The sequence below is a fragment of the Aptenodytes patagonicus genome, chromosome 10, assembly GCF_965638725.1.
Source record: "Aptenodytes patagonicus chromosome 10, bAptPat1.pri.cur, whole genome shotgun sequence".
NCBI lineage: Eukaryota > Metazoa > Chordata > Aves > Sphenisciformes > Spheniscidae > Aptenodytes > Aptenodytes patagonicus.
Genome location: NC_134958.1, coordinates 13,487,624 through 13,514,811, shown reverse-complemented (window position 1 = coordinate 13,514,811; position 27,188 = coordinate 13,487,624). Strand labels below are relative to the sequence as shown.

At 39.7% G+C, this 27,188-nt stretch overlaps 2 protein-coding genes across 2 annotated transcripts in view; one reads left to right on the top strand and one right to left on the bottom strand.

Annotated features, from left to right (window-relative positions):
- The window catches only part of IQCH (IQ motif containing H), a 72,501-nt gene extending 71,424 nt beyond the window's left edge, over window positions 1–1,077 (bottom strand). The window contains exons 1-2 of the mRNA XM_076348102.1: window positions 1,003–1,077; window positions 198–314 (exon numbers count right to left, since the gene is read on the bottom strand). Of these exons, the coding sequence (XP_076204217.1) occupies window positions 198–314; window positions 1,003–1,053 (168 nt within the window). The 5' untranslated portion in view covers window positions 1,054–1,077. The remainder of the gene's footprint in view (window positions 1–197; window positions 315–1,002) is intronic.
- A 183-nt stretch (window positions 1,078–1,260) lies between these two features.
- Window positions 1,261–23,277, top strand: AAGAB (alpha and gamma adaptin binding protein). Its single transcript, XM_076348105.1, has 10 exons — window positions 1,261–1,337; window positions 8,944–9,134; window positions 10,100–10,196; window positions 10,988–11,077; window positions 13,445–13,528; window positions 18,303–18,385; window positions 19,104–19,197; window positions 20,003–20,107; window positions 20,617–20,666; window positions 21,191–23,277. The coding sequence occupies exons 1-10, from the start codon at window positions 1,265–1,267 to the stop codon at window positions 21,266–21,268; spliced, it is 945 nt and encodes a 314-aa protein (XP_076204220.1). The 5' UTR covers window positions 1,261–1,264; the 3' UTR covers window positions 21,269–23,277.
- The last annotated feature ends 3,911 nt before the right edge of the window (window positions 23,278–27,188 follow it).

Here is a 27,188-nt window from a genome sequence, read left to right as displayed (position 1 = left end):
GGCACAAGATCAGTTAATTCTGGTGACCCAAAAGAGGAAGCCATCATTCTGAACTGTAATGTCTGATGAATCCCATCATTTGCTAATCAGAAAGGGATCTTGCAGGATGATAAATACATGGCCCCATGTACTCTAAGTGAATTACTGAGAGATCTCAAAAACTGAATCGTCTTCTGGATCTGCTCCATTTTACTTACTCTCAGCCCAAGTTCAGTTCTTTCAATTGCTGTTTTGAGGTCGCTAATATCCACAGCTTTTACATTTCCTTTCAAGTTGATATTTTTCACTTCACACTTCTGAAGGTCGTCTTGAACCTAAAAAGCAAATTATGACAAAAAATCATACCCATAACCAAAACCCATGGGATTATGTAGCAGGATTTAATCCAAATTAAATGCTTCCTAAACACAGGAAAGAAATACATGCAACTTCCCATACTTCTGTACTTTTATAAATAAGAGAATACAAAGCCAATGACTCTAAAGCCATCGATTGTAGAAAACCTGAAAAAAGTTAATTTTAAAACAAATCTCACAAAACAAAGGCAATAAACTTCAGGACTGAGGTCCTTTGCCAAGGAATGATGTTTCCTTACACATTTCAAACATCTCTCTTGGCATAGATAGCTTAACTATGCAGGAATCTCAAAAGTGTTAAACGAGGGACTGAGAAGTAGAGGCAGCCTGTGAGGAGATCATGTCAGCCCACGTCAGAAACATATATTTACACTGCGTTAACTAAAAAATTCAAGGGCTCATTGTGCTAAGAATCATAACACTCACAAAGCCCAAGCCCTCATCTAAAATTCACCGGCGACACCGCAGCCGCTCCCTCCTCATGCAGAGCCTGAGCCCTCCCGTCCCCTCACAGCAGCAGGCCGCGCCGCCCGCGCCTCAGCCGAGGCGTGAGGCGGCCTCCCCGGAGAAGGAGGGGTCCCGCGGGGGCTCGTCGCCACGGCTGCCGGGGAAGGACGGGGCCGGCTCGGGCGCTGCCCAGACCTACCTGCACCAGGACGGCTCCCGCCTCCTGCCCCGGCTCCAAGAAGCCGGCCATGGCGGCTGCCCCCCTCGCCCCTAGCAACGGGACGCGCTGGCCGGACCACACCATCCGTCTCGCCGCGGGGGGGAGCGCACGTCAGACGGGGGCCGAGCCCGCTCTCCGGCTCCCCCCTCCCTGAGAGGGCTCGCCCGCTCACCGCCTCTCCCCCCCCCCCCCGCAGCCGGGTGGTAGCGGCGGGGCCGGAAGGGGCGCGGCGGCGGGCGCCATGGCGGCGGCGGGGCCCTTCGCGCTGGTGACCAGCTGCGCCGCCGGCTTCGCGGCCGAGGAGCTCGTCAAACGTGAGTCGTCGTCGCCGCGGCGCGCTGCGGGGCCCTGACGGGCGCAGCCGCGGGGCCCCGGCCTGCCAGCAACTGCAGGCCTCGGCCTGGCAGCTCCTCACCCCCAGCCCGGGCCCTCAGGGGGAGCCCCGAGGGGTGGCTGTCCTCCCCTCACGCGCCGTCCCCAGAGCGGCCGAGCCCCGCCAGGACGGCCACCCGGCCCCTTGCCTGCCCCTGGGCCTGGCGTTTAACCACCTGCCCTTGAGGAGGGCGTCAGGGGCCTCCTTATTGATTTAAGGAAATAAACTATTTAAGAGAGACGGTATAGAGCCGCAGATTGTGTGTTATGTACCCTCTGACACCAAGGAGCAGGCGATATCACCACCACAACCGCCAGGAAAAAAAGGAAGCCCCGCATCCCAAAATGCTTTGTTACCCACTGGCCACTTGCCACGTCTTAGAGGTGACTAAACTGTCATAAGTAATACCTGGACTAAATAATTCGAGAATTACCTTGAGGCTGAATAAAAATAATATTTCGTAGAATAACAAATGAAGAACAGATTCATGAGACTAAGATTTGCTGCTGGCCATTCTGGTCATTCACAGAGTGCAAAAATGAACTTGTTTCACTGGGACATGTCAGTGGCCCAGATGGCCCCTAGAACAAGAGGGGGACACCAGAGCAACCGGAGTGCCTCAGGAGTGTAGGCAAGGGAAAAACTAAAGCAGAGTAAATACTGTCCCTTTGGTTTCATCTTTCCATTTATGAAGTGAACAGACTATCTTGGACCTTAAGGATGGCAGAATTTCTGAAATTCCTGGGGGGGTCTATGCTCTTGCCTTACTTAGGCTTGCTTTCATGCAGTAGACCATTTGTTGTCCCAATGGAGAAGCACAAAAAAGGGAAAGCTAAAAAATTCTTCATTTCTGCAGTTGTTAGACTTGTAGATTACACTTACTCTATATCAAATACATAGAATTCATTCTGTAGGAAGTGGTTTTCTTGGAACTCAGTTCCCCTTTTTATGGCTTGAAAAAGGGAACATGAGAGTAAGACCTGATAGTAGAGAAAATTTTGGTGGAGTTTTTAGCAATTGTAAAGTCAGGGGGATTCCAGGAAAAAGCTGTTTAGATCTTGGTGATTTTGCCATCACAACTTGTTAGTACAGCCTTGCCTTTTAGGGAACAGTCATGAACAGTTTGATGTGCATACTAAGATGTACAACTCATCAACACCCCCACCCCCTCTTTTCTGGATTTGTTTTCAGCTGTTTCCAAGTAAGATCTTACTTAGGACCTCATAAAGCAGAGGGCTCCCCCCAGGGACTGGCTCCCTCTGTCTCATTAAACCACATTTTGAAACAGGAATAACAGTACAAGGTCTGCAGTCAAAGGCTACTCTGTCAAAGCAGCTGGATTGATACTGAATTATTTAAGGATTACATACCAAAAAGTATTATTATTGGTTGCTGCTTATTTCTGAGGAAGGTATAAGCAAATTAGAAGGAATTATTCAAGGTTCCTGTAGGTTTCCTTTGATTGTTTTTCATAGTGAAATTAAACAAGTACAAAAGGAAGGTGAGCAAAAAGCTTTATAGAAATGCTGTTTAATCTGAGAAAGTCTTAAAACTTAACTTCAGTTGTTTGTTTTTTTTTTTAAATAGTACTCACTTTGAAATGTCTAGGCTTCCACTGTTTTCCAGTACTAAAACTGGAGTCTTACAGTCTTCGTGTTTTCTGATTGGGTTGCTTCACAAAAGACATTAAAATCTTCCTGAAAGAAACATGATCATTTACTAAAATAAATACCGTGAGAATTTTAAGTTCCTGCTTTGTATAACAAGTGAAATTACATCAGATCCAGAAGCATAAGCAGAACAAACATTGTAAAACATTCAAGGACATACCGATAAGGACAAGGCAGCTGTGGCTGGCTACAGTAGGCTGGGCTAAAGGGTTTTGGTGGGTTGGAACAAAACACTGGTGCGATTCTCAGAACTTGGGCTTTTACAGCATAGAAGTGTCACACCAGATTAAAGGCATTATTTGATAATGGTTTAGCTCAGTGCTGAGAACAAGACCATTATATTAGCACCTCTGAGGCAGTACAGTGTTTGAGATATAATATGCATGGTTAAATGTGCTATTAACTACTGTGTTGGTTGGTAGGATCCGTATAGCGGTTGGGTTTTGAGTCTATAACAGAAGCATGAAACAAAGCCCGTATCGGTATTACCACTACTTTTGCCACTGTGTTGCTGGATTTCCCTGGTACATGCTCTTTCTAGGCAAACCTGTTTTATAAGTAGAAAGAAGCCACCTTAGTGTTCACTGTTAGGAGGTGTACGAGAACCAATTTTTTCTTGCTGCCTGCCAGAACCTTCCAGGCTAATTACAAGGCTTTTTCCAGTGTTTTTATCCTGTTAAGTAGGAAGTGGCTTGAGGATGATATTGTGGTACATTTGCTAGATATACTTTTATTCTTTCAAGTTTGTGGGATGCCCTGAATGCTTTATTTCATTAGATACTGTGGCAAAAAAGAGCTATTTAAAATGCACAGAAAAGGACTGGCTCTTCTCTTAGATATATTTATCACAAATTAAAACAGCAAATAAGATTGGTTTAGTTTTTAAAAATGCTGGCCAACAAATAAGTGCTGTCTGATGTGATTTTTTGTTTTTCCTCTTTTTTTGACTGTTTACCACTCTCCTCCTCCCCCACAGCAAAATATCTACATTGAATGCGTATTTCTGAGTTCTCTTTACTCCTTGTGTAATTTGCAGGAGGTTTTTTTTTTATGGTGTATTCCACCAGGTGGCTCTCAAGGCCCAGAATGTGAGAACTACTTGGTGCATGTAGCAACTAAGGGGATTTGGGATTATGTAGGGCATTGTAGAAAACAATTATATTCTTATAGCATGTATTCAATCTGAAAAACACTAGGAAAAGTGACCAATACCTCAATCCCTTCGGGGAAAAAAAAACCCACAAAGAGGAGTTGTAATGATTCTGAAAAAATATTACTGTTAAACACAATATGGTAGAAGTGCTTATATATCAGTTGGATATTGGAGGACAGGGAATGCTGTAAGTGGCAAGAGATCTACATCTGGTTCTTTGATTATTTTTCAGCTCTTTTCTGAAAAGTTATTTCTGGTCTCCAGTTCTCCTTTTGAAAAAGTATTTGCTGCCTTGCACTTACAGAATACTTACTAAGCCTCTGTATTACAAAAAGGGAATGGATGTTAGGTTTTACAATTTTGCAATGTCCTCTTCCTTGTCTTCTGAACCATTGTTTAATTTACCTTGTCTATATGTAGGCTCATGAAATTAAAAGTCAGCAAGTTTAAATCAGTAAAATGAGCAAATATTTATGTAATTAGATAGCAAAATTAATTTCCAAAAGTATTGGTTAGAATTTTGTCCGATTTATTAAAAATTATAGATACATGTGAGTAAAGACAGGACACAACTAATGAATTTGCTGAAAAACATAAGCTACTGACTGACTGCCTGGAAGTAAAAAAAAAAAAACACACCTTTTCCTCTGGACAGATTCCACAGAAGTTTGGGAGTTCACTGAGCTATATGATACCAGTCACTAGCAGTTACTGGATTGAGCCATGAACTGATCTCATGTGTCAGTTGCTGTTGTGTTCTTAAATGGTTTTCTCATAGAAAACAGGCAAAATGAGTCATGAACTGGGATAAACTGGAGGAAGATAATTGCCCGTGTCCAACAAATGTGGTGATCTTAGCGTAGGTCGGCATTAGTACAGGGGCTTTGGAGGTTGCATAGGTGAATAGTGCCAATGTATGCCAGAGGTAATGACCCGAGGATGATACTGGGGCTGGTTTAGAAATGGTCTGTTTGGTCCCTAGCCTCAAATAATTCACTGTAGATGAAGCAGCTTCTATTGCTCCAAAGTGCTTTTATACAGAAGTGTGGGACACTGAAATACATTATGTCTTAATTAGTATTCAGCAGTTACTGAAATAACTTTTACACTCTTACCAATAAAAGAAGTGTCCAGCGTTAGCAGTTGCAGTATTTCTTAGAGGACCTTGAACTCTAAATCATGTTTTTGAATACGCTAAGCAATGTTCTTTTGTGGCATGAACTTTTCCGTGTGAGTTTTTAGTACTCTTTAATGGTGATGCATTTGGAGTCCGTTTGCATTCCTGTCATCCAAACAAGCCACTTCTGCTCTATGAAAAGGCAAGCTAATTAAGTCAGCCCAGTAGGCCTGCCTACTGTTGTGGTCAAAGACTGACTCAGTTGGTTTTCCAGGCTCTTTGGATGGCAAACCACTGACACTTTCAATGGCTGGGGAGTTTAAAATTAAAAATGAGTAACTCACTAGAGATAAGTTTGACAAGCCACCTCTTTTTGCCATATTAATTTTCTAGAAGTTTATTCTGTATCCAAATAAAACTTAATGGGGTTTATTCTGGTGAATATTCTCTAAAATTAGGTATGAAGCTATTCTGGCCAAATTTACTTTTTTCATTAAAATATAGGCTGTCTTGGAAAGAAATTCCTGGAATACAGAGGTGGTAATGTAATCCTTAAAACTAGTTCCAACATGGAATATATCCTTGACAACTCAGTTTGAGTTGCAGTGTATATTTCTTTTGTAGTCTCTGCTTGTTTACTCTAAAGGCCAAAACCTAATTGGTCTAAGTGACTTTTGTGGAAGAGAACTATTCACAAGATACCCAAACTGCATTTAGTTTCCTGCCATGAGTAATCAGGCTGTTTTGCAGTAATTTGTTACAACCCTACATGCAGGCTGAGACATACAAGTCTGAATCCTTTCAGAAAGTTCCTGCAGTCCTTTGAGTTTAGTGTGCAACATCCATTTTTACTGGGAGAGAAATTTCACAGGGGATTGGCAAAATCTCTTTGGATGAATGATGGGTAATCAGAAACACAATGGGATAAAAGACGACTGCTTAAAATACAGGAACAAGTAGCATGTAAATGAAATGGGATATGTCCTCATTCTTCTAGCAGTACTTTGAGGCCTAAATTTGTCCATGAACTCTTTTGTAAGAAAAAAAAAAATTACAAAGCAAATGTGAAAGTTCTTTTGTATCACCTTTTGAAAAATCTTTTATAAGAAGTTATTTCCTTTTGTATTCTTGCTAGGGTGGCTAACTTCACTGAGTGACTTTTGAACTGACTTCATTTCCTCACCCTGTTTTCCTCCCTTTGGCTTTGAGTCTTATTGCTGATTTTCTGTGTTTCAATAATTTCTATGGGCTCCTTTATTCTTAGCTTCTTGTGGCATTGACTTGCAATTGTTAGCTTAGAACTGATTTTTATTTAGTTATTTATTTTTAACTGTCAAAACACTAGTGAAGGGAAATTTATAGCATATTTTATGTAGCATTCAAAACCTCCAAACAAAACATCTGGTTTCCAGGGCAGAAAATTATGATTATGCCTGCATTTGAAAAGCTAGGGAACGGATAATTCCAGAAAGAAAAGGCTTCCCTGTGTTTTGGACATGCACAGTGACATCGTCCACCTAACTTGTTTCCTCTCCCAGTTGCTACAATTTTGTCACGTTATATCTAAGCAGAGTGAAAGCTACCTCCATTGGCCCTAATACCCATTTAAAAGAAACTCCTAGTCTAGTAGCAACTGGCACATATTAAATAGAGTCCTGTTTACCAAACTAAATTATACCAAGTATAGCACTTAACATCTAGTCATTCTTAAATGAATGTTTTATAGCAGAAAAAAAACCTGTCATCTGCCAAAATGCCTTTATTATAATGTACATTAAAGCTATAGATTTTGTAAAGTGACATGCTGTCATTTGATGATGTTTTACTAATTACTCAGTGTTTGTTTTGGTTTTTTGAAGAAGAGTAGACTTGATGTAGCCTAAATTGAAAAGCTTGAGTTAAAGTAACTGAATGCTATTCTTGCATTTCCCTGGAAGATGAGCGCATATGTGTTTGCTTCATGTCAGTAGGGCATATCAGCTAATGCAAACAGGATAGAGATACCTGCTGCAAAGTGACTGCAGTATTACTATGAAGTGTTGCAGGGCAAGCAGAGATCCATGTATACAAGTTTTTGAGGTAAGCATGAGAAAACAGCTTTTATGTGCCACTAGAACTGGTGTGTACTGCTTAAGAGTGATTAAAAAAAGTTGTGAAAGAATGAAAAACTTTCAAGATTACTGATTTTGGTTAAATGTATTGGTAGTCTCTTCCATATTTATATGAACAAGGTAGTGCTGTAATAATACTAAGTTCAGAGCCAAGGTTTGTTTGGTATTAACTCAGTGTCATCATCCCCCGGCCCCAAGGTGACATGGATAGTCTTATCACAGAATAGCTTCTGATTGAAGACCAATTACTCTGAAAACTAATGTCATCCAAATAAAAAAGTCAAACTTTCTTCAACTGGAAAAAAGGTAATATAGATGTAGATGTGGCTTTTTTTTTTTTTTAAGAAACCCTCCCAGGTTTCTGTTTCCAAGGTCAAATTTTGCCCTCAGATTCCCTGTGTCGTCCTCCTCACTGCTGCAAATAATCCTTCTGGTTTAGAGCTCTCCTTTGTGCTACTCTGTGCACCATGCTTATTTGCCAGTTAGATTTCTCAGATTTTGCAGTTAGTTGCAAAAATCATTGAACCTTTCTATGGCAACCTTGGCAATGAGTTTTTCCTGCCTTTGTATTGATAAAGATACAGAGAATTTCAAATTCATGTCCAGACTATTTGGGGAACAGCCTGTTCTAGCATCTCCAGGAACTGTCTCAGTACCTTTAAAATATGACCCTTAAGATCTTTGAAAACCCATATACTTTATTTCTTTTTTTTTAACTCTTCTGATGCCCAAGGAAATTGTAGATGACTCAGTCAATTAATATATAATTGACCTGTGTTTTAAAGTTTCCATAGGTTTGTCCAGCTTGAACAAGATATACTGCCCTTTCCAGCGAGGTATAGATGGGGTGCTCTGCTATAACTATAACTCAGCTCCACCAGGTGGCTGTCACACTATGAGAGTGTGTGCTGTGAAGGTTTCTACCAGCACATGAAGGGCGGTGTTTAACATTACATTATCAAAGCACTGCCTTGGATTTTAATTATCGAACTCCTACATGGAATTTAATGGGAATTACAACTGAACTGTAGTAACTTGGTTTATTTTCTCATTAGTTACCTTCAGGCTTTGGTCACAGTCAAACAGTTCTTTACATCTGAACGAACATGCAAGGTTTGTTTCTGCTGTAATAAAGTCTAGGTATTCTCTCCATACATCCTGTTCACAGGTAGTGAGTTTGAGGCTAACACTTTAAAATGCATTTCCAGGAGAAGAGGCTTGCTTTCTGAAGAGCTTCTGTACGATATTTTATTTTGAAAGCTAGATAACAAACTCTTTTGAAACTAAACTTTTGAAAAAACTCTTTTGAAAGCTAAATAATAAACTCCAGGACACAGTAACAAATTGAGTTTGAATTTTTAAAGATCTTAAATATATACTGTTTTATTATAGTAAGTAAAGATGGCTCTGTATTGGCATTGTACCAAGCTTCTCTAGGCAAACTATTTTCTTGATGCTGGTTTTATCATCCGTCTCATTCATTTTCTTTTATACAGGTATCACAGGAAAAGATGACCTTACTGTGGGTGCAACTACAAGTGGAAAAGTGAATTTTTACCCCTGGACAATAGATAATAAATATTATTCTGCAGATATTCACCTCTGTGTAGTACCAAACACATTTCTTGTTACTGGAGATATTGCTGAATCTGTGCAAGCATTTGTTGTGTACTTCGACAGCACAATAGTAAGACTTCTGCTTCATTATATTGCTTTATCTGTATGATATAATTGCCTTATCACAGTGATAACCACAAATTATATTCTCTTCCCATCCATTGTGCCATCCATTCCTTTTAGGCTGTTCTATTAATTGTCAGTAGATCAATGTTAAATTATGCCCGCTAACAATGGAAGCGGTTTCCTTCCCTTTTACTATTATACTCCAGCTGGAAGAGAGGTTTTCAGGATGCAAATATGCCACTAAGTTAGGCAAATCTTCCTCCAGCCCACCACCTCCAACTTTACTCCTAGCTGGTGGTAGTTCAGAAAGGCTGCTTTAGGATAGCCAAGAATGAGGGAACTAAATGTAAGATTCAGTGCTATCATTTTACCTGAAATTGTTTCTACTAAGCTGGCAGCAATGAAAACAGTGCTTTAGCAAAAGCCAGAAAGATTCTGAGACAAAAAATATTCTAAATAAAGAACTGTTTTTCACCACAGATGGGAAAGGGTGCATACCACACATTCTGAAAAGATACCTTTAACCAGACATCTCAGGGCTGTCTCAGAATGAACTAGAGCAATGGGAGTAGTTCACCAGCCCCCGTAACATCCACTTTAGTGTGGAAGATTGAGTAGCTGCATGTTAAACCTGAGATATGCTTAAAATGAAATACTCATGATTAGCCTTAAGTAGAAATCTTTCCTGATCTACACTAGGATTGCATAATTAATATTAAACAGGAAAAGGGAGGTTCAAGGCAGTAGGATTAACTCATCTGTAAAGTAAGTCAAGAATCAGAAGGAAGTTGTGTATAAGTCAACTTCTCTGATTAGAACACAAGTGCCTTAAACATACTTGATATGCAGCCTTGCATATTTCCTTACTTCATTGCTTTTATTCTAATACTATTAATGATTTAAAACTAGCTTAAAAACTAAAGTATTTGAGGATGTATTCCAAAGAACTGTTATTTTTCTTCCCTTTAGAAATCTGGACTTGATAGTGTCTCTGAATGGCTTCCCCTGACAGAAGAGTGGTTACCAGAAGTCATGATCCTGGTTTGTAACAGAGTATCTGAAAATGGTATGAAGCCCAAAGACGTTCTGAACCGATTAGTTATTAACCTTGCCTAATAATTTATTTTCTAATTAAATCAACACAATTGTTTCTTAAAATATCTGTGTGAGACTGGGCTTGAGATTTAATTGAGAAGAGCCAGGTTACTCTCACGGCCAGGAACAGAAGAGTCTTAAGCTAGTTGTAGTTAAAACTGAGTCAGAATTTTACAAGCTTGCTTGAAATGAGCTCTGTGTATCCCATTCCTAGTATACCAGCATGCACTGCAAGGTAACTAAAAAGGCATTCATATTACTGGATGTGCATGATCCTCTCTGGTGAAGAATGAGGATGACTGTTGGTTGCTTAACTACAGTGGAAAGTACATTCATCTTTTTGACCATTTGGACATTAAATACACACGTTTGCTTTGGTTCTAGATTAGTATATGCAATACAACAGCAAGCTGTAAGGTGCAGATATGTCCCTGTAACTTAATTCAGATTTAAACCTAGAGTTAATAGAAGTCTTCATTCACTGTGGCACTTCACTTACATTTCCCTTTGAGTACCCATTGCAAAGCCATTTGATTTTATGGTATTTGAAAAAAACAGTTCAAAGGAGGAGTTTAACTCTGGAGTTTTTGGAATCAAATTCAAAGTGAATGGAGGACCCACACCAGCTACTATATACTTCTTCCCCATACAATCTAGAATAAGCAAACAACTTTGAGGGAATAAAATGTAGCTAAAGATTCAACTGCTGATATTAGTCTCAAATGTGTATGTTTAGCATGCATTTTTGTTTCCCAACTTTAGGTGTTAACAGACAGAAAGCTCAAGAATGGTGCATCAAGCACGGCTTTGAACTGGTAGAACTTAGCCCTGAGGAACTGCCTGATGAAGATGGTAGGACTGCTACTTCTGTTTTAATTTTTAGCATGAAAAAGCACACCAAAATATCTTCTAAACAATTGCAAGGGGCATAACTTTATTTACGTGCTACATGATTACAGCATGGAATGCTCCCAGTTGGTGAGGCTTAGTCTCAGCTATAAAAGGTCAGGAGGAGGAGATTATTTCCTCCAAGAAATTCCATTTGTCTCCTCCCAAATACAGCTGCTGTTTATGTAGCACCTACATAAAAATATCTGCTCCTTTTTCTGGCACTAATCCTAGGACTGTATTGATAGATTAGAAGCATTTACATTCCACTTTGGAAATAAATCTAAAAAAACAAGAACCAGAGAGATGCACAACAGCAGGAAAATCCTTTGTCTTTTTAAAAAAGACTTTTAAAACTATTGTACATACCAAGAGAAGATAGACATTATTCAAACAGTGACATGATAGGCTGAAAAGGGGAGCTTGTTAAAAACATTTCAGAATAGCATGCACTGTTGCACAGGAAATAAACCAGTTTCAAAATCACTGGCTGACCATATGTTTATAACTTGAAAAAACCCATCAAGCAAAGTCAAAAGTGTGATGTGTGATGTTCCACTCTTGAAAAGTGACTGTGCACTTCCTGACAGCCTTATCAGCATCAGCCTTACCTCCTCATTTCAGTGATACAAAAAAAGTGTTTACATCTTACCTCTATAGAGCCAAAATGAGATAACTGACTCCATTTCCAGGCTTGAGTGGAATTAGTCACTAGCATTTGCTCTATTTCAGGTTCACCAAGTACATAGCTGTGACCAAAAAATGATTTAGTCTACAGGTCTAAGCTAGAACTCAAGTCCCACCCTTTCCCCCCTTTAAAGGCCTAAATAAAAATCATATCTTGAGTAGCTAAGATTGCCCCTTCTCCCCCCGCCATGTCTTTAAAGATATATTTCTTTTTGGCACTTAGGGAGGGGAGGGAGGGATACACATACTTCTGATTTATAGAAAGCAGAAAAATCAGAAGTGGATACCCTTTAGACTAAAGTTTTCTTATGAAGTGCTTTAAAAGGAAACACTAGTAACATTAAGTCAAGGTTTTTTTCTATTGAATAATTGTTGTAAAGAACGAGCTATTTACGATTTAAATAATATAAGTAATGGGAGTAACAACAACTCAGGATGTTAATCTTTGGAGTATTAAGATATATGTTCTTTCCTGGATTTTTAATACGGTAGTTGATTCACTGTGACTCATGCATAGGAGGAAACGTATTCTACTGACTATCATATTTACCCCATAAACATGCTGTATGAATTACTTACAAGAGACAAAATGGATGGAGTAAACATACTGGGCCAATATCTGTTTAAAAATTATGACATTTCTGGCAGCTCATCACAGATGAACTGGAGCTCTTGCTATGACTACACTGTCAGTCAGTTGTGCAGTAAGGACAAGAACTCTAAACTGAGACTCTTGATAATGACTCTGATACAAAACCAAACAGCAGTGTCGTAGAGGGCAAAATATTTGATCTAAGGGATCATAGACAGCTTTAAATTAATTTTTAAAGGCAGTTTCAATTACTACACCTGTCCCTGAGTCATCCTAGAAGAGTTTGATTTTTAAGCAATCACATTTTTGTATCCAAAGGGTTTGGGTTTTTGGTTTTTTTTTTCCTATTGCTTTGTGAGACCTGCACAAACATGGGAAGCTGACTAAACTGAGGAAATGGGAAAACTGACTTTATACAAAGTGGTGTCAGATCTATTCAGTAAATAAGTTGAAGTCCAAATAATGCTTTCCCCAGTCTTTTCAAGTTACTGTAATTCACAGAATTACTGGAACACATGGAGTTAGGTGTTGCGGAGATAGCTTTACAATGATCATTTTCATTTTTAACAAGCGTCGCACCTTTTTTAAATGGTTGCCTGAAGTTCTTTACTTTCTAAAGGAAGGAAAAGTAATTCTAGCATCTATTTTTATGCCATACAGCATTCTAAAAGATCTTGGGGTAAAAGATGCCTTGCTTTTAACAGCAAAAATCATCTATTACTATTAAATTTACTTATATGTTATTTAACAATGTAGGCCTCATGCTAAATATTTAACAAAACTCCACGCAGAATTTAGATCTCTACAAAAGGCTGAGAGCTCACAGTTCATAATACCTGGAAGCCTAGACCAAGAACTGAGGCATTAATTTAGATTTGTTTGGCCTCTCACGAAGCAAAGGCAAGAAATCTGTGTTTCCTAACAAAAGTAGTAATTTATATTGATTGCAATAAGATAGGACAGGCATTTGGACACACGCTTTCTTCCTTTCAGGCACGTAATGGTTTTTGGTCTCATTATTAGGAGTGCAATGTCTTTCTCTTTTGGTTTAGATGACTTTCCAGAGTCCACTGGAGTGAAACGAATTGTACAAGCTTTGAATGCCAATGTGTGGTCCAACGTAGTCATGAAGAGTGGTATGTAACACAGGTTCCTCTTATACAAATTCTGGAGAATGCAAGGCCTAGAGGGCTTAGTATTTTTAGCAAAAGTTTAAACTGAGCAGCTACAGTGCTACTGCCACTGCATCAGTATAAAGAGAACTAGAGCACTCTTCAACCTTTTACATGGAATAGTAGGGTTTCAGGTATTGCTTTCATTGTCCCTTGATGCACAGAGAAACTTGCAGGCAATGGGTGAGATTTATTCCTGTTTCAGCATCTGTTCCTGTTTCCCCAGTACTTTGACTTGCTCTCTACCAATAACTTGAGTTAAATATTCCACTAACTCTTCAAATTTCAATGAAAAATGAAAGCTTGTTCCACCAAACTCTAGCAGCAAATAGCTTGTCATTATCAGCTTGGTCTAAAAACTGATACATGGTTTAGTGTAGAAGTAGTAAGTGTTAAATTCCAAATTTGTTGCAGTTTTTTGAAAAAAATATTTGAAACAGGGATGAGAATAGCAAGTGCGGAGATGAGACTTGGCAAAGAAGTGATTTCAAATGTCTGTTGAAGGACATGCTAAGTGGGACTGAAGGACATGCAAGAAGGACTGTCTTCCCTACAGAAAACCCTACTCGAGTACATGAAAACCACAGAATTTTTCAAAAACAGTGCAAAAAAACCAGGCAACCCCAGATAATTTCCTGCAGATAATTGATTATCAGGTAGAGTTAGAATTTTGGAAAAAATCACTTTAGAATTAGACTCATTACAAAAGGAAATGCTGTGGCTAGCCCAGAGTTATTGCAAGTGTAGATACTTCCATTTACTTGAAAACCTTTAATTACCTTTCTAACAACACAAGCTGTTGCAGGAAGTGTAGGAAGATTAAACTCTTGTGGAGTGCTTGGCCTTACATTTCTTATTTCACAGAGTCTCATCCCACTAGCAACCTTCCAATGTCTGCCTGCTCCCTGATGTACAATTTTCCACTGTTGTGGTTTCTTCCTTCCTAGCCCTTTTAACTGTGTAATGATTTCAAGTGCTGGGAGGCTTCTGCTAGTTCCTGTAACTGCAAGATGATTATTGGGACTCAGTAGAACTAGGATGAGAACTACTAAACCGATAATTTTTTTTATTTTTTTTAAGGTAGCCTTTTGAGTATTTCTCATACCACATCAGAATGAGGTTAAGATTGGTTCTAACTTAATGTAACCATTGTAGAGAAATAGGTAGCTATTTGAGATGGTGTAAAGTTATTTCACTAGTGCTAAAATGGTTTTCTTAACAGTGTATTTCCTGCATTTGACAGATGCCACATTACAGAAGAACAGAACTTAGTCACATGTTCAGTTCTTCGTGGGGGAAATTCCTGTGCATCATTAGTGTGTTCTGTAAAGGTCAGACTCCTTGAAAATCCAGGTTTTTCTATCTCCGCAGTACAGAAACCACACAGCATTGATGCACATTACTACAGACCCCTCAGGAAGTGAACTATATTTGGAAGTTCTCGCAGCCTGACTATGCCTTCAAAGGGAAATTGTTGAGCTCATTTTGCTTAAAATAAAACTTTTTACAACCTGTAACGTATCTTTTGTTTTCAGCTTCCTCCTGATCCTGGAAACTGGCCACCATGTAAATCAAACTTTAGCTTTTCTACTGAATTACCTATAACTGTTGGCCATTTAGAAACTATGCAGTTATACTTCATGTGAAGATTTTTCATAGAGTATAAGAAATTTGTGTAGCAGTAAAGGCTGACAGCATTGTTAAGTGCAGCCATCCAAAAAGCCAATGTTACAGTGCTGCCTTACTTCAGCTATCTGTTTGTATGAGAATTTAAGTTTACAGACAGAACAGGAATGACTTTTTTCAAGTACAAGCATTAAACCCATATTATTTTAAGGTGTTCTATCTTAAACCCGAACACAGTTCTTCTTAAGTTGTGAAGTAGTTTTTTCACACACCTATTAAGAAAATTGACCTTTTGATTTTTTCTCTATTAAATACATTCATTCTCACACTAATTGATAAAAATAGGTATTAAATATAGCATAGTTGAATTATAAACATTTTTACATCAAGTAATACCACATTTTGTGAGTAAATAAAGCAGTATTGTCTCTACTAAAAGAAAAACAAGCAGTCTTACCTGAGAGTCTCCAGAGGGCAATTCCCTTTTGTAGTTGGTATAAAGTTGTTGGTCCTCCAGGACTCAGAGCTCTCTTCAATCTGAAAATCGGGTGGTTTTCTTTCCCTTGTGCAGAAGGGCACGAGGAGTTCTTCAGCTAACATCTTCCCCCCCCCCCCCCCAAGACAGTGCACTGCTGTTGTCTTTAGGTGTCCCTTCAAGAGCAAAGCTAGTTGACCTAGATAGTAAGAAGAGAAACAATTTACTGCTCTCTGAAAGAGGCTACTTGGCTACTTTCCTGCTTAAATACGTGTTCAGTGATCCCAGCTGAAGCTGGTTACTTAGGGTGGGGCCAGTAATTAGCCTGGCTCTCTTTACAAAGAATGAGCCCGATTTAGGGGAACTATTTACACTTAGTTATTTAAACAAATTATGAATTTTTACTTTTTAATTACAATTTTGTATGGAAGTCAGGATCACCACATGTCAGCTAGAGACAGACTATGGAAGAGTAGTAGATAAAGACAGTGGAAAACATTTTGCTATGAAATGAGCATATATGAATCTTGACAGTGTACTAGAGCTCTGCAGCTATTGATGAGTGACACCTGTGAAACTATATAGACTCCATCATGATGGAGCCACCTACTATTACAATAAGTTGAGTGAGATAATTTTTGGCTTTGATGCTGTAAGAACACTGTGTAAGGCATCACCCACTTCCTGAATTGCACCCAGAAGTTGAAATAACTTTTACATCCAATAAAAAGAGTTTATAGGAAGGCTTTTTCAAGGGTGTGCCTGCAACCAAGTGTTATGTCTGCCACCTCCCTAACCACGGATCCAGAAACAAATAGCTGCTTTTCAGAGATCCCTGCCGTAGATTCCAGTTCTTTCTAACTAGGACAACATTTTGTAATTACACTGGCTGATGTTATGTGTATGTGGTGGTGGTGGGGATGGAGCTACTGTCATTTTTCTGTACAGGATGAACTCTAATAGATATGAAAGAGGTACATAATTAGGTCACTTCATCCACACCTCTGCCAATGTGGGAATGTTCTCTCTCAAGTACATTCTGGACTGCAATGTCCAGTCTAGCTTCGGATGACTCAGAAATTGGCTAAATGTTGATCTTTACAGTTTCTCTAAAGACAGCTCTTTGCTCAGCCTGCTGAAACTTGGGGAAGCTACTTTGTTTTGGGTTGCAAGTCCCATTCTTTTATCACTTAATTGCCGGACTGGCGGACTTCACGGGCTTTCACATGTCTTGCAGCTGTACATTTTTAAGGCGATTCATTCGGCTCGGCTGAATCACTTCTTCCCAAACCTTTGGCGAGTGATCTGTTAAAGCAGTAAAACTGTATAAAACAGAGCCAGTTGAAACAAATACCTGCTGGGGGGCAGGAGAGAGGACGAGGGGCGAAGAGGACAGGACAGGACAGGACACACATTAGCCTAAGTACACAGTGAAGATTATTAAACAGGAAATGAGGTCTTAGTAATTCTCTAATGGAGACATGTTTACATGTTTTCTAGATAGCTGATAGTTTTAGTTACACATTCAACTCTTTGAAATGAAATTTTGTATAAATGGCAAGTAAATTTGGACAGTGCATAAAAATGAAATCATCTCAACATTTGAGTCTAGATCTTAGTCATTAGTGTAATATTAATTTAAAACACATTTTTTAAAAAAGCAATCTTAATCTTTCTTCTGGTACAAGTCATTGTTTCCTGGCTATTTGTAGTACAATAACTTAATATTATTTATTTTTTAGTTGACTAAATGCTAAGATTTTCAGAAAAATCTCCTGAGTCCCTTGTGTAACTGCAAATATTTACTACTCAATGCAAGGCCAGCAGAAAACAGCTTAGAAAAAAATCCAACCCATAATATCACCTATTATGCATACATTTTTATTTTAAAAAATAAAGTTTTTAAAATACAGTTAGTTTAATTTAAAAATACTGCACTGCATCTATTATCTTCGATGAAAAAGATGATTGTTTAGTTTTAGGTTTGAATTCACATTTTTTTTAAGGTTGGATTTTAAAATACCATTGAAATACACAGTAGGTTAGCAGATGTGGAAAGCCCAAAGCACCTTGCAGTGTGAAGAAACATTGGATTTGATGGCTGGGTCCTTTCATGAATTCTGAATTACATATTTAAAAATTGCCTTTGCCGTTACTGTAGTGCTCAACCTATTTAGACAAAATGTGTATAAGTGAAGTCACTTGTTGCATTTCCTGTATTTAACCACAAACTCAGTGCTGCATCCCATGGATGGTGAAACCTGGGCCACTGAATGCCAGTAATAGCAAATGCTGCTTCTGTATTTTGAAAACTGCCTTGTTTGGAATCAGAAGACATTTGGCAGACCAAATCCTAACAGAGCAGTGACTTCAAATATGAAGAAAAAAGAGCTCACATCTCTTGTGGCTTACAGATCTATTCCCAGTTGGTAATACTTAGCAGTAAATATTGATAGTATACTTCAAAGAAAGCTTAGAGAATATGGAAAGTTTCTGCTTAAAATAGTGCACTGATACAGTTTTACAGGGTGCTCTGTGTGTGTCCTCCCTGAAACATTCTCTATTCCATCTGGTCAGTTACAACTATTTGTAATAATATTGCATTTTCTGTCAAACTAACAGCTGTTTTGTTTTTAGACAGGACCCAGGGCTTTGGTCTTCTCAGTACATTAGCAGGTGCGAACTGTAGCATTGGGTCAGAAGAGAACCAAGATACGGAAGTAAACAGTAATTCCTATTTCTTGTTCTTTGCTCATGCTGTTTCTTGCGTTGCTCTTTCCTATTGTCACACTTGGTGTGGTGGTGGCAGCGGCTTTCTTTTTTTTGCTCCTTTCTCAAGGGATGCTTCACAGCCTATTGGAATGTATTTTAAAGGAAAAATTTCTGAAAACTGACAAACTATTTGCATTTTTCTTACAAGTCCTTCTGAGACAGTTGTTCCTAGGAGCTGTCACCTCATGGCTGTGAGCTTGCTGTTTTTCAGGACATTGCCTCAGAACTCACCATTTTACCTGGAGATGTCTGATTGTGTGCTCAGTGTGGAAAGCTGTTGGGTGTTGATCACGCTGACTTCAGCGCTGTGTAAATGCTTTACCCCATACAAACCACTGGAGCCAAGGAAAGATTATTAAAAGCTCCATTCAAGATGTTATTTTTCATTAATATCCAAGAGCAGTATTTTGTGCAAAACAAAAACTGTCACTTGATAGTGTTATTTAAAAAACAACAACAAACCTGTCGGAGAAAAGCTCCGTGTAGTACCTATGTACAGTGTTGCAAAAGTGGTTTTTCATAATACACATGGTACAGGTTTTGCAGTAAGTAACAGTTTAGGATAAAGAGTACGTTTTTGAAATCAAAACAGGAAGCACCTGATTTGCTGACGATGCTTTTTAGGTTCATTATTGGATACTCTAATATCTATTTGTTTCCTGACAGTCCAATCCATCATCAGCAGACAGAGAAGAATCCCATTTAGACAACAGAGAAGATGGAGCTAGCACAAACAACCTACAGATTGACAACATTGTAGGTAAGCTCTGCCGTTCTCTGCTTGGCAGATATGTTGGAGCAGGCACCCCTGGCTGGGATGGTCCCAGAAAGCCACTGGCTTTTTCCTAATGGAAAGCATGGCATAAATGCGCTTGCCAGAGCCAGTGGAGGCTAATTGTTTAGTCTTTAGGTGTTCTCCTTGAAAAAATGGGCCCAAGTTTGGATAGGACAGAGCCCTGGCAGTACTACCAACTGGAAACATTCAGATCTGAATTTGTGAAATTTCCTGATGCGTGTGTTGTGTATATTGTGTATATCTAGAAACATCTTTATAAGAATAAAGTTTCAAGCTTTATGGTTGCAGAGAAAAATCATTACAGTTTGACCCAGCAGGAGGTGAATGAAGCACACTCTACTTGGGTCAGTCCTAAGAGGTTCAGGTGTTTTAAGCTACAGGTCCTTAAATAATTGCACCATTCCAGGAGCTGGGACTTTCTTACAAGTGGAGATCTTCCAAAGGTTGGGTGTTGTTAGTTGTGGTCTAAGCATAGTCTCATTACTCTGTAATTTACTCCGTGGCTGTTCCTAGACAGATCATATCATATTGGATGAACACAAAAACACTCTTGCAATGTAACGTATCAAAATTAATTACCACTGTAATGATGCCATGAGTTGTCTGTATGAACAATCAGTAAATGAAATGTTTCTTTCCCTCCTGTGGGGTTGGAATTTGCAAACGGGACTTGCAGATGTTAAAATACTGTTTTTATCAGAAAGGCTTTCATACCTGCTGACAAAACAAAATAATTTACCTTAAACCAACCTATATGCGTTTATTTCAGATCCCATGTTAGATATGGATATTCAAGAGTTAGCCAGCCTAACCACAAGAGACGGTGACCTGGAGAACTTTGAAAGGCTGTTTTCAAAGCTGAAAGAAATGAAAGGTAATGAACCACGGAGAGACGTACCGAGCTATATCCCCTATTCTTATCACTCGAAGGCATGAAAGCCAATGTGTGAATTGGGAAGATTGTAGAAATTCCTATTCTCCTGTCTGAAGTCTTTTATAAGTAGCTGATCTTTTCATTAATTTGCCCTTCATCTTGATAGTGCTTTTGAAGGAAGCAGATATTGCTCAGCTGACTGCTATCACACTGATTTTGTCCACTGTGAACTAATGCTACAGTTTTCTATAAACGAACCTTTTTTTTTAGCTCTACAACTGCATGCAAATCTTGCAGTTTAAAGCTACAGATGTTTGAGATGAAATCCAGTGTGCTCAGAAGCGTCAGCTTTCTGGTCTTTGGGAACTGCAATTGCTCTTACTAAATAAGATTCCTTTTTTATGATCTTAAACTTAGTTTCTTGTAGTCCCCTAAAAACAGCTGCAATAGGCATTTCTCTCCCTGCTCACTCCTGAGGTTGACAACCTAAGTCATGTTCTTTTTCACAGATAAAGCTGCAACGTTGCCTCATGAACAAAGAAAACTACACGCGGAAAAGGTGAGGTTTTGAAATTGGCACTGAAGTTATTAAAAACAGGGTTTTCCTTTCTAAGCCATAGTTACTTCTCTTATAGAGTTACTATGTTAACAGCAGTAAGAACAAACTGCACAGTCCTAGGGAGGACTGTCTGGTATCTCCCAAGAACTGAATAACAAACCCGGAATTTTGAAATGCCAGAAAAAGCTTTCCCCTCTCAAAATTTCTGAAATGAAGGCCCTGCAGTCACTGCGGGTGTAAGCTAGCTTCCACTGAAGTCAATGGGAAAGCCTTGATCTTAAGGAAAATTTAATCATGCCTTAATTAGCGCAAGCTTTGTATCACATATGCCTCCCAGGAATTGTAAATTATTGCCTCTGTGTTGCTGATATTTCTTAACTTCAGAGAGAATTAACATTGTACCTAGAAACATGGTTGCTAGAATTAGCTGCTGCTCAGTTTCTGTTTTTTGGATGGTAAATGCAAAATCTTCAGTCATTTGAGGGGAATTTTTCTCCCTTTCCCATCTTTTTTTCCATTGTTAGGTGGCCAAAGCGTTCTGGATGGCAATTGGAGGAGACAGAGATGAAATTGAAGGTCTCTCCTCGGATGAAGAAAACTAAGTTCTTCTGTAGCTGTAAGCAACAGAGCAATCCTAAAAGAGTGAACTTTTCCTGCAGTGAGTGTTTATTGCGAAAAGCCCCATTTAGCTTTAGTTGCTTTCTTTGGTTACAGGATTCTCTGTATCATTGTAGTAAGTAACACATTCCACAACACCTAATGGTTAGAGTGGTTTTGTCTGACTGTTCATTTATTCTCTCTCAGAGAATTTTGGAAGGCGATGCATGCACTTAGAGGAAATCATTAGTTTACATTTTTCAAATTAACATTTTTATTGTTTCCTCTTTTGAGTTTAAATAAACAAATTTACTACCAGTTATCTTTCTACATATAGCTGGTGGTTGTTAAGTGACTACTTAATTCTAAACTCAACATTTTAGATGTAGGCCTGTTTGATGTTTTTATGTAGCTTGATAGCTGACTTGCTAGTTAAAACAAACCAGATTTATATGAGCCATGAAGAGAAAGCTGCTGAATTGTACCCTATTGTGGGATGCTATGCCAAGGCTGCAAGGTTAATCCTGCTGAGTGCCAAAGCTATTAAAAATGGCCCACAGGCTTTGAATTCTGTTTGCGTGTGTAAGTATGTGGTCCTTCCCTAGAAATTCAGGTGTTGTGCCACACTCCCTGGGTTTCCATTAGAAACTAAATTTGGGATTAAATGCGAGACAGATTTTTGCTGCTGTTCCAGGGGTGGAGTTCCCTGCCCAAGCCTTCTGCAATGCTTAGCCTCCAAGGCCTAGCAGAATGCACAGATCTTCTGCTGGTGAATTCTGTCCTAAATTCCTAAAGAGAAAAGCTATGATTTCAAAAACCCCACATTGTCACCTGGTGCATTTATTACAGACTTAAGCTCCTGTATGTTCATTAGAAGGTACTGGAGTTACAGTCTCAAATTCCTGCTTCATGGTATCAAGGGTTAAAAAAAATTCCTTTGTCCTTAGATCTAGTATATTGTCATCTTCTGCGCAATCACACAGTCAGACTCACTGGAGAGTATAAACATGCAAGGCACTAGGAAGACAAGAAGGAAGGCATAAGCTGGTGAGGGAGAGAGAGGAGAAAAGGTAAATGCCATCCTATCTCCTTTTCTACTACCATCGATTGTGAGATAGTCAGCGGGTCAATGGCAAGAGGTAGCCAACAGATGCCCTGCTGAAGAATCAGGCCTTCTCTAGTGCTTGTCTGACATACCCTATGAAATGGTATGTATTTTCCCCAAGAGCATTTCCTTATCAATCTGAAAATACGCCGTATTAAGCAATCTTACTTAGAAATTTTGAAATTAACTTTTCCAATGTCTGTTTTCTCGTGTCAATAAATTTCGTGAGTCTTGGGAAAGTGGCTTTCCATAAATTATTTGACAGCTTTAAATTTTGAAAGCACTTTCACAGTGGTTCTTGACATTCATTGCCTCTTCTTTTAAGATTAAGCAAAGCTAAAATAATAGGCTTCTTGGAATGCTGTAAATCATTTTGTGGGTAAAAACTGCAGCATTTTCAACTCTTAATAGAACTGAAGCTTTGTTTGTAGTTTGAAAACCATTTCTCATACAAAGACCGAGCAGTAGCTCCACCATAGTAAAATACCTATTTTTAAGAAGAAATGTTCCTTTTACAGTGATACATTCAAGGAACCACACCTACCAGGGCCACCTCTTCCAAACTGAACGATACAAAACAGCTGCCGAGCGTTGCCGTGACTTTGCCATCTCCTCCTTTTTCCCCAGCACAGAGAGCTGTAATAAAGAACTGAAGGTGGTTCCTTCCAAGTAGGGAACAGTTTTACGTGTTTGCTTCTTGGTAGCTGAAGACTTTTTTTTTCCTTTCTAAATATTTGTTGTGCAATAGCGATAAATGGCAAAAGTGCAGACTAAATTAATTGAACACAGTGAAGAACATAATGCACTTGAATACTTTATAAAACCAGTTCTTTATACATGTGATATCTTTAGGCACGTGCTATACATGTGACAGTTTATTTAAATTTAATAAAATTATCCAAATTAAAATCAAGTTCGTTGCTGCCTTTTTACAAGTTAGCAGCAGCTAAATTCCTGTAAATTATGCCTTATCCCAGGAATCAGAATTACCAGTTGGGGAACACGCTTCTTCAGCCTGCTACAAATAGGAGGAGGAGATTTGTATTATTGGAAATACATCCCGGAAGGAGTCCCAGCTCTTGGTGTAGACAGTGACGAGAACAAGTCTTTGAAAGCGCAGGGCAAGTATTGACAGGACAAGCAAGCGTGATTTGATCAGAAGAACAAGGAGTCTGGTACAGTAGGAGGTAGGCCTGATAGCACTGTTCCGCAGGGAGGGCATCCATATTGCTTCTGCCCAAGATTGGCAAAACATTTGCACAGGTAATATTTTGGTGCAGACCTTACTAACATACTAAGAACTCTTTCAAACATGTTTTTGTTGTAAATGTGTGTCTTGTTTGTAGATGCAGTCTGTGCTTTAAAAAAGCACAATTCATCAAGGTAAGAAGCGTGGCTAGGAGATACTAGGAAACAGTTTTAATGATCCTTAAAGAGTATTGTATTGTATTTTTAAATCAAAGTTTACTTTGCTGGCAGCTTGTTTTTTGTTTTGTGGGTTGTTTCTTTTTCTGAAGAGAGGCTTTGGTTTTGGCTACAGAATTTCTTTACAAAATAGATGTTGTAGAAATGACTAAAAGGGGCATTAGTGGAAAAGCAAACCTGAATCTTGTTGTGTCTTTTACTTAGTTTCTCTTTGTATGCCACAGCATTGTTTAGCAACAACGAAAGAATTCCCATCTTGGTTTTAAATCGTTATAACGGCTTTGAAGTTGTTAGCTTTCCCTGCTATTGGTACTCCAGTGCTGAACTGGAACCACTCTGGAACAGCTCTGCAGTTAAGTTAATGCACTGTGGCTAGATGTAGCGGCTTTTCCTAGGTAAAGATGGTCACAAGGGCATCTAGATGACACAGTAAATTAATTTTAAGACACAATTCTGAAGGAAAACATGACGATGCTTCAGTGAAAATGGAAGCATCAGTTTCTGGCTGTGGTCTTTGCAAGAAAGCTCAAAGGAAAGTGATTGCATCTGTGTTAGCAAAGAGCATCAAAAAGGGTTCCAGCAGAACTGGAACTTCCAGGCTGCGGAAGACCTTTAAACTAAACAGAACTAAAGAAATTGCAATTCTAGTGTTAGCTGTGGCACAACGATCGCTGAATCTCATGAAAACGCACTACAGCGAGTTAAACTTTCAAGGCTCCATCAGTCTACGTGTTTCCTGTTTGACTGCCGGTCGTTAGTTTTCCCTGGGGGTCCACAGCGGCCACAAGAGCGGCTGGTGGCAAGAGAGGAACCGAGCGGGGGATGTAATGAAGAACAGAAACGGAGTGTGTGAAAGGCAGTGAAGAAATCAAACAGTACTGAAACGGCGTCTTCCTATTGCTCCACACTGGAGGCAGCTGTTGACCTTACGAGCACACGCACCGTCATCAACGAAGAGCCTCAGAGGAGCAACACGGTGAGGGGCAGGCTGCACTCAGAGGCACGGGCTGTGCTCCAGGGAAGGTTTGCAGAACGCCCATCTCTCCCTGCGCTGTTGTTTGCAGTCCACTGCTGTTGGTTTAACCCAGTGGCCTTACATCTGGTTTAGTGCATTTCAGACAGATTTTATCTCTTTGCTCTAAAAGTAACCTCCCTCCTCCAAAATCAGCAGACTAGCTGGTCTGTTGGAAAGTCTGTTCTCCACATGCAGAGAGGAGAAGTTGAATCCTCGGTATCTCTCCACCAGCATTTGCTTTGATGGTGGCACTTTCTAATCCAAAGGAGCATTTGCAGAAGTGAGTTAAGAGTTTGGGGGCCTTCGAGAAACACATTCACTAGTCAGCTATGACTCTATCTATTACATACATGGCTCAGTCGTCTTTTGCATTCAGGTTTGGTAGTTTTACTAATCCACCCTTAAATACAGCCAAAACATGCTATAGTTTTCCTGGGCTTAGAAACCTTTTCATTGCAATACCGCTGCTCTTCTGACTTGAGAAGAGACACTTTTGTTACGCTGCCTGGTACTGATTTTGTTACCTCTATGAAACAGTCCGTAAGGCTTCTGAGGCCAAGTCCTGTCTTTCTCTGTAGCCAGTTCAGTTTGCATTTCTTTTTGCGATTAAACTAGTTGCTAGGTCATTATAAATAAATTGAGTATAGAATTAAACTGACAAACTCCAAGTATGCCACTGTTTGCTAGTGAACTGCCAACTCTGACTAAAGGCTACAGAAATGTTGTGTTCAATTAATTATTAAAAAGAGGAAATGTTAGTTGTGTACAATAACAGTAATGTGTATCTCAAACAAAAATTGATTACTCTGATAGTGTTTTGGACTCGTGAAAACTTTGTCCTAAACACCCACAATTAGATTATTACAAAAAAAAAAAAAAAAAAAAAAAAAGGTTTATATCCTTTATAAGGTGGGTGCTGTGGTGTTAGACTCTGGTTCCCAGCCTTGGTGAGGCTCACTGTCACTGCTTTCACCTTCTTCCCTCCCTGCCCTACAGCCGGCCTAATGCAACTGCCTAACGCAAGGGCGCTTCCTGCAGAATTTGGGGAGGAGAAGCCCCTCCCTTGAGCCAGGAGAAAGCGCAGAGATGGGGATGAAACCTCAGTACGGAACCACCCATCCCAAGCGTAAAACTAGAGACGCCCCCGCTCCCCTCATTTCAGAATAACCAGTCACTGGCAGGGCATTCCCAATTCTGGTCTGGCGCATAGGCGTTACTGTACAAGCCAGGCTGCAGTCCTGGTGAAGGTCTAGGGTGACACTTGCGAGAGGACTTTCCTGCCAGTACAGATCAACTGCTTGTTACCCAACTTTTGCCCGAACCGAAACCTCTGTGGAATGTCGATTCACCTTTTTTTTTTTTTGTTTTTGGCTATGGCTTTGAGATTTTTCGTTTATTATCGAACCTATATCTTGCTTCAGCTTCCCATCTTCAGTGCAGATGAGACGACTGTCAAACTGAAATCCGTGATCTATTCAGGTGACAACTAGCAGAACTCGCAGCTCAGAGCTGATATACTACATCACACTTGAGTTTTGGCAACCCCAGTACAAAACCTGGACGAGACCCTTTTATTACCACATTGTTGGAAAACTGAGTGGAAAAAGTATTCTCGTAAATCCTCTGTCAGGAAAAACAAAACAAAACAAAACAAAAAATCTGAATTTCAGTAAAACCCTAGGAGGAACGTTAGGAGTTCACAGAATTAGATCACAGTGTGCCTTGGCTTAGTAATGCTATTTGGAGAATGCCCTCTCTGAGGCCAGCTGAATGCCAGCGTATATGTATTTTTTTTCCCCCCAATATGGCACCTGACCCCAGTACCTGCCTTCTGTTGAAACAGCTGCTTCGCTGGACATTTCATGGCCCAAAGTGACCTCTAGGCGCAGTCCCAGTAAGGACAACAGCAGCAGGGACACATCCATGGCATCCAGTTCTCTGCAGCTGACCAGGGTGGGTGTGAAAGACTCCACCACCCTGCAGCCACCACCTTTCAAGCTCGGCTGCTGTTTAATTTCTGACTATAGCGATTGCCTCCTTGAGTGGCAGGGAGGAGCAGTGCCATCGCTGCAAAGAGAGACCATAGACTCAAGAAACCTATTATAACAAGGAGTAATAGCCAAAAATACAGCCTGGGAGATTAAGACGGGAAAACTTTTCCACTAGGAACATAATGCAGCCTTGGAACAGCTTATCTGGGGAGGAGGTGGGTAGAATCTCTGTTCTTTAAGATTTTTCTTCAAGATTTATCTGGACAAAAGCCCAGCTGACCTGATCTAGTGTTGGCAACAGTCTTGGATCAAGCACGAGGTTGGACTAGAGACCTGCAGTAGTCTCTTCCAACCATCATTTCTCTGATTTGATGAAACAGTGGGGCAAT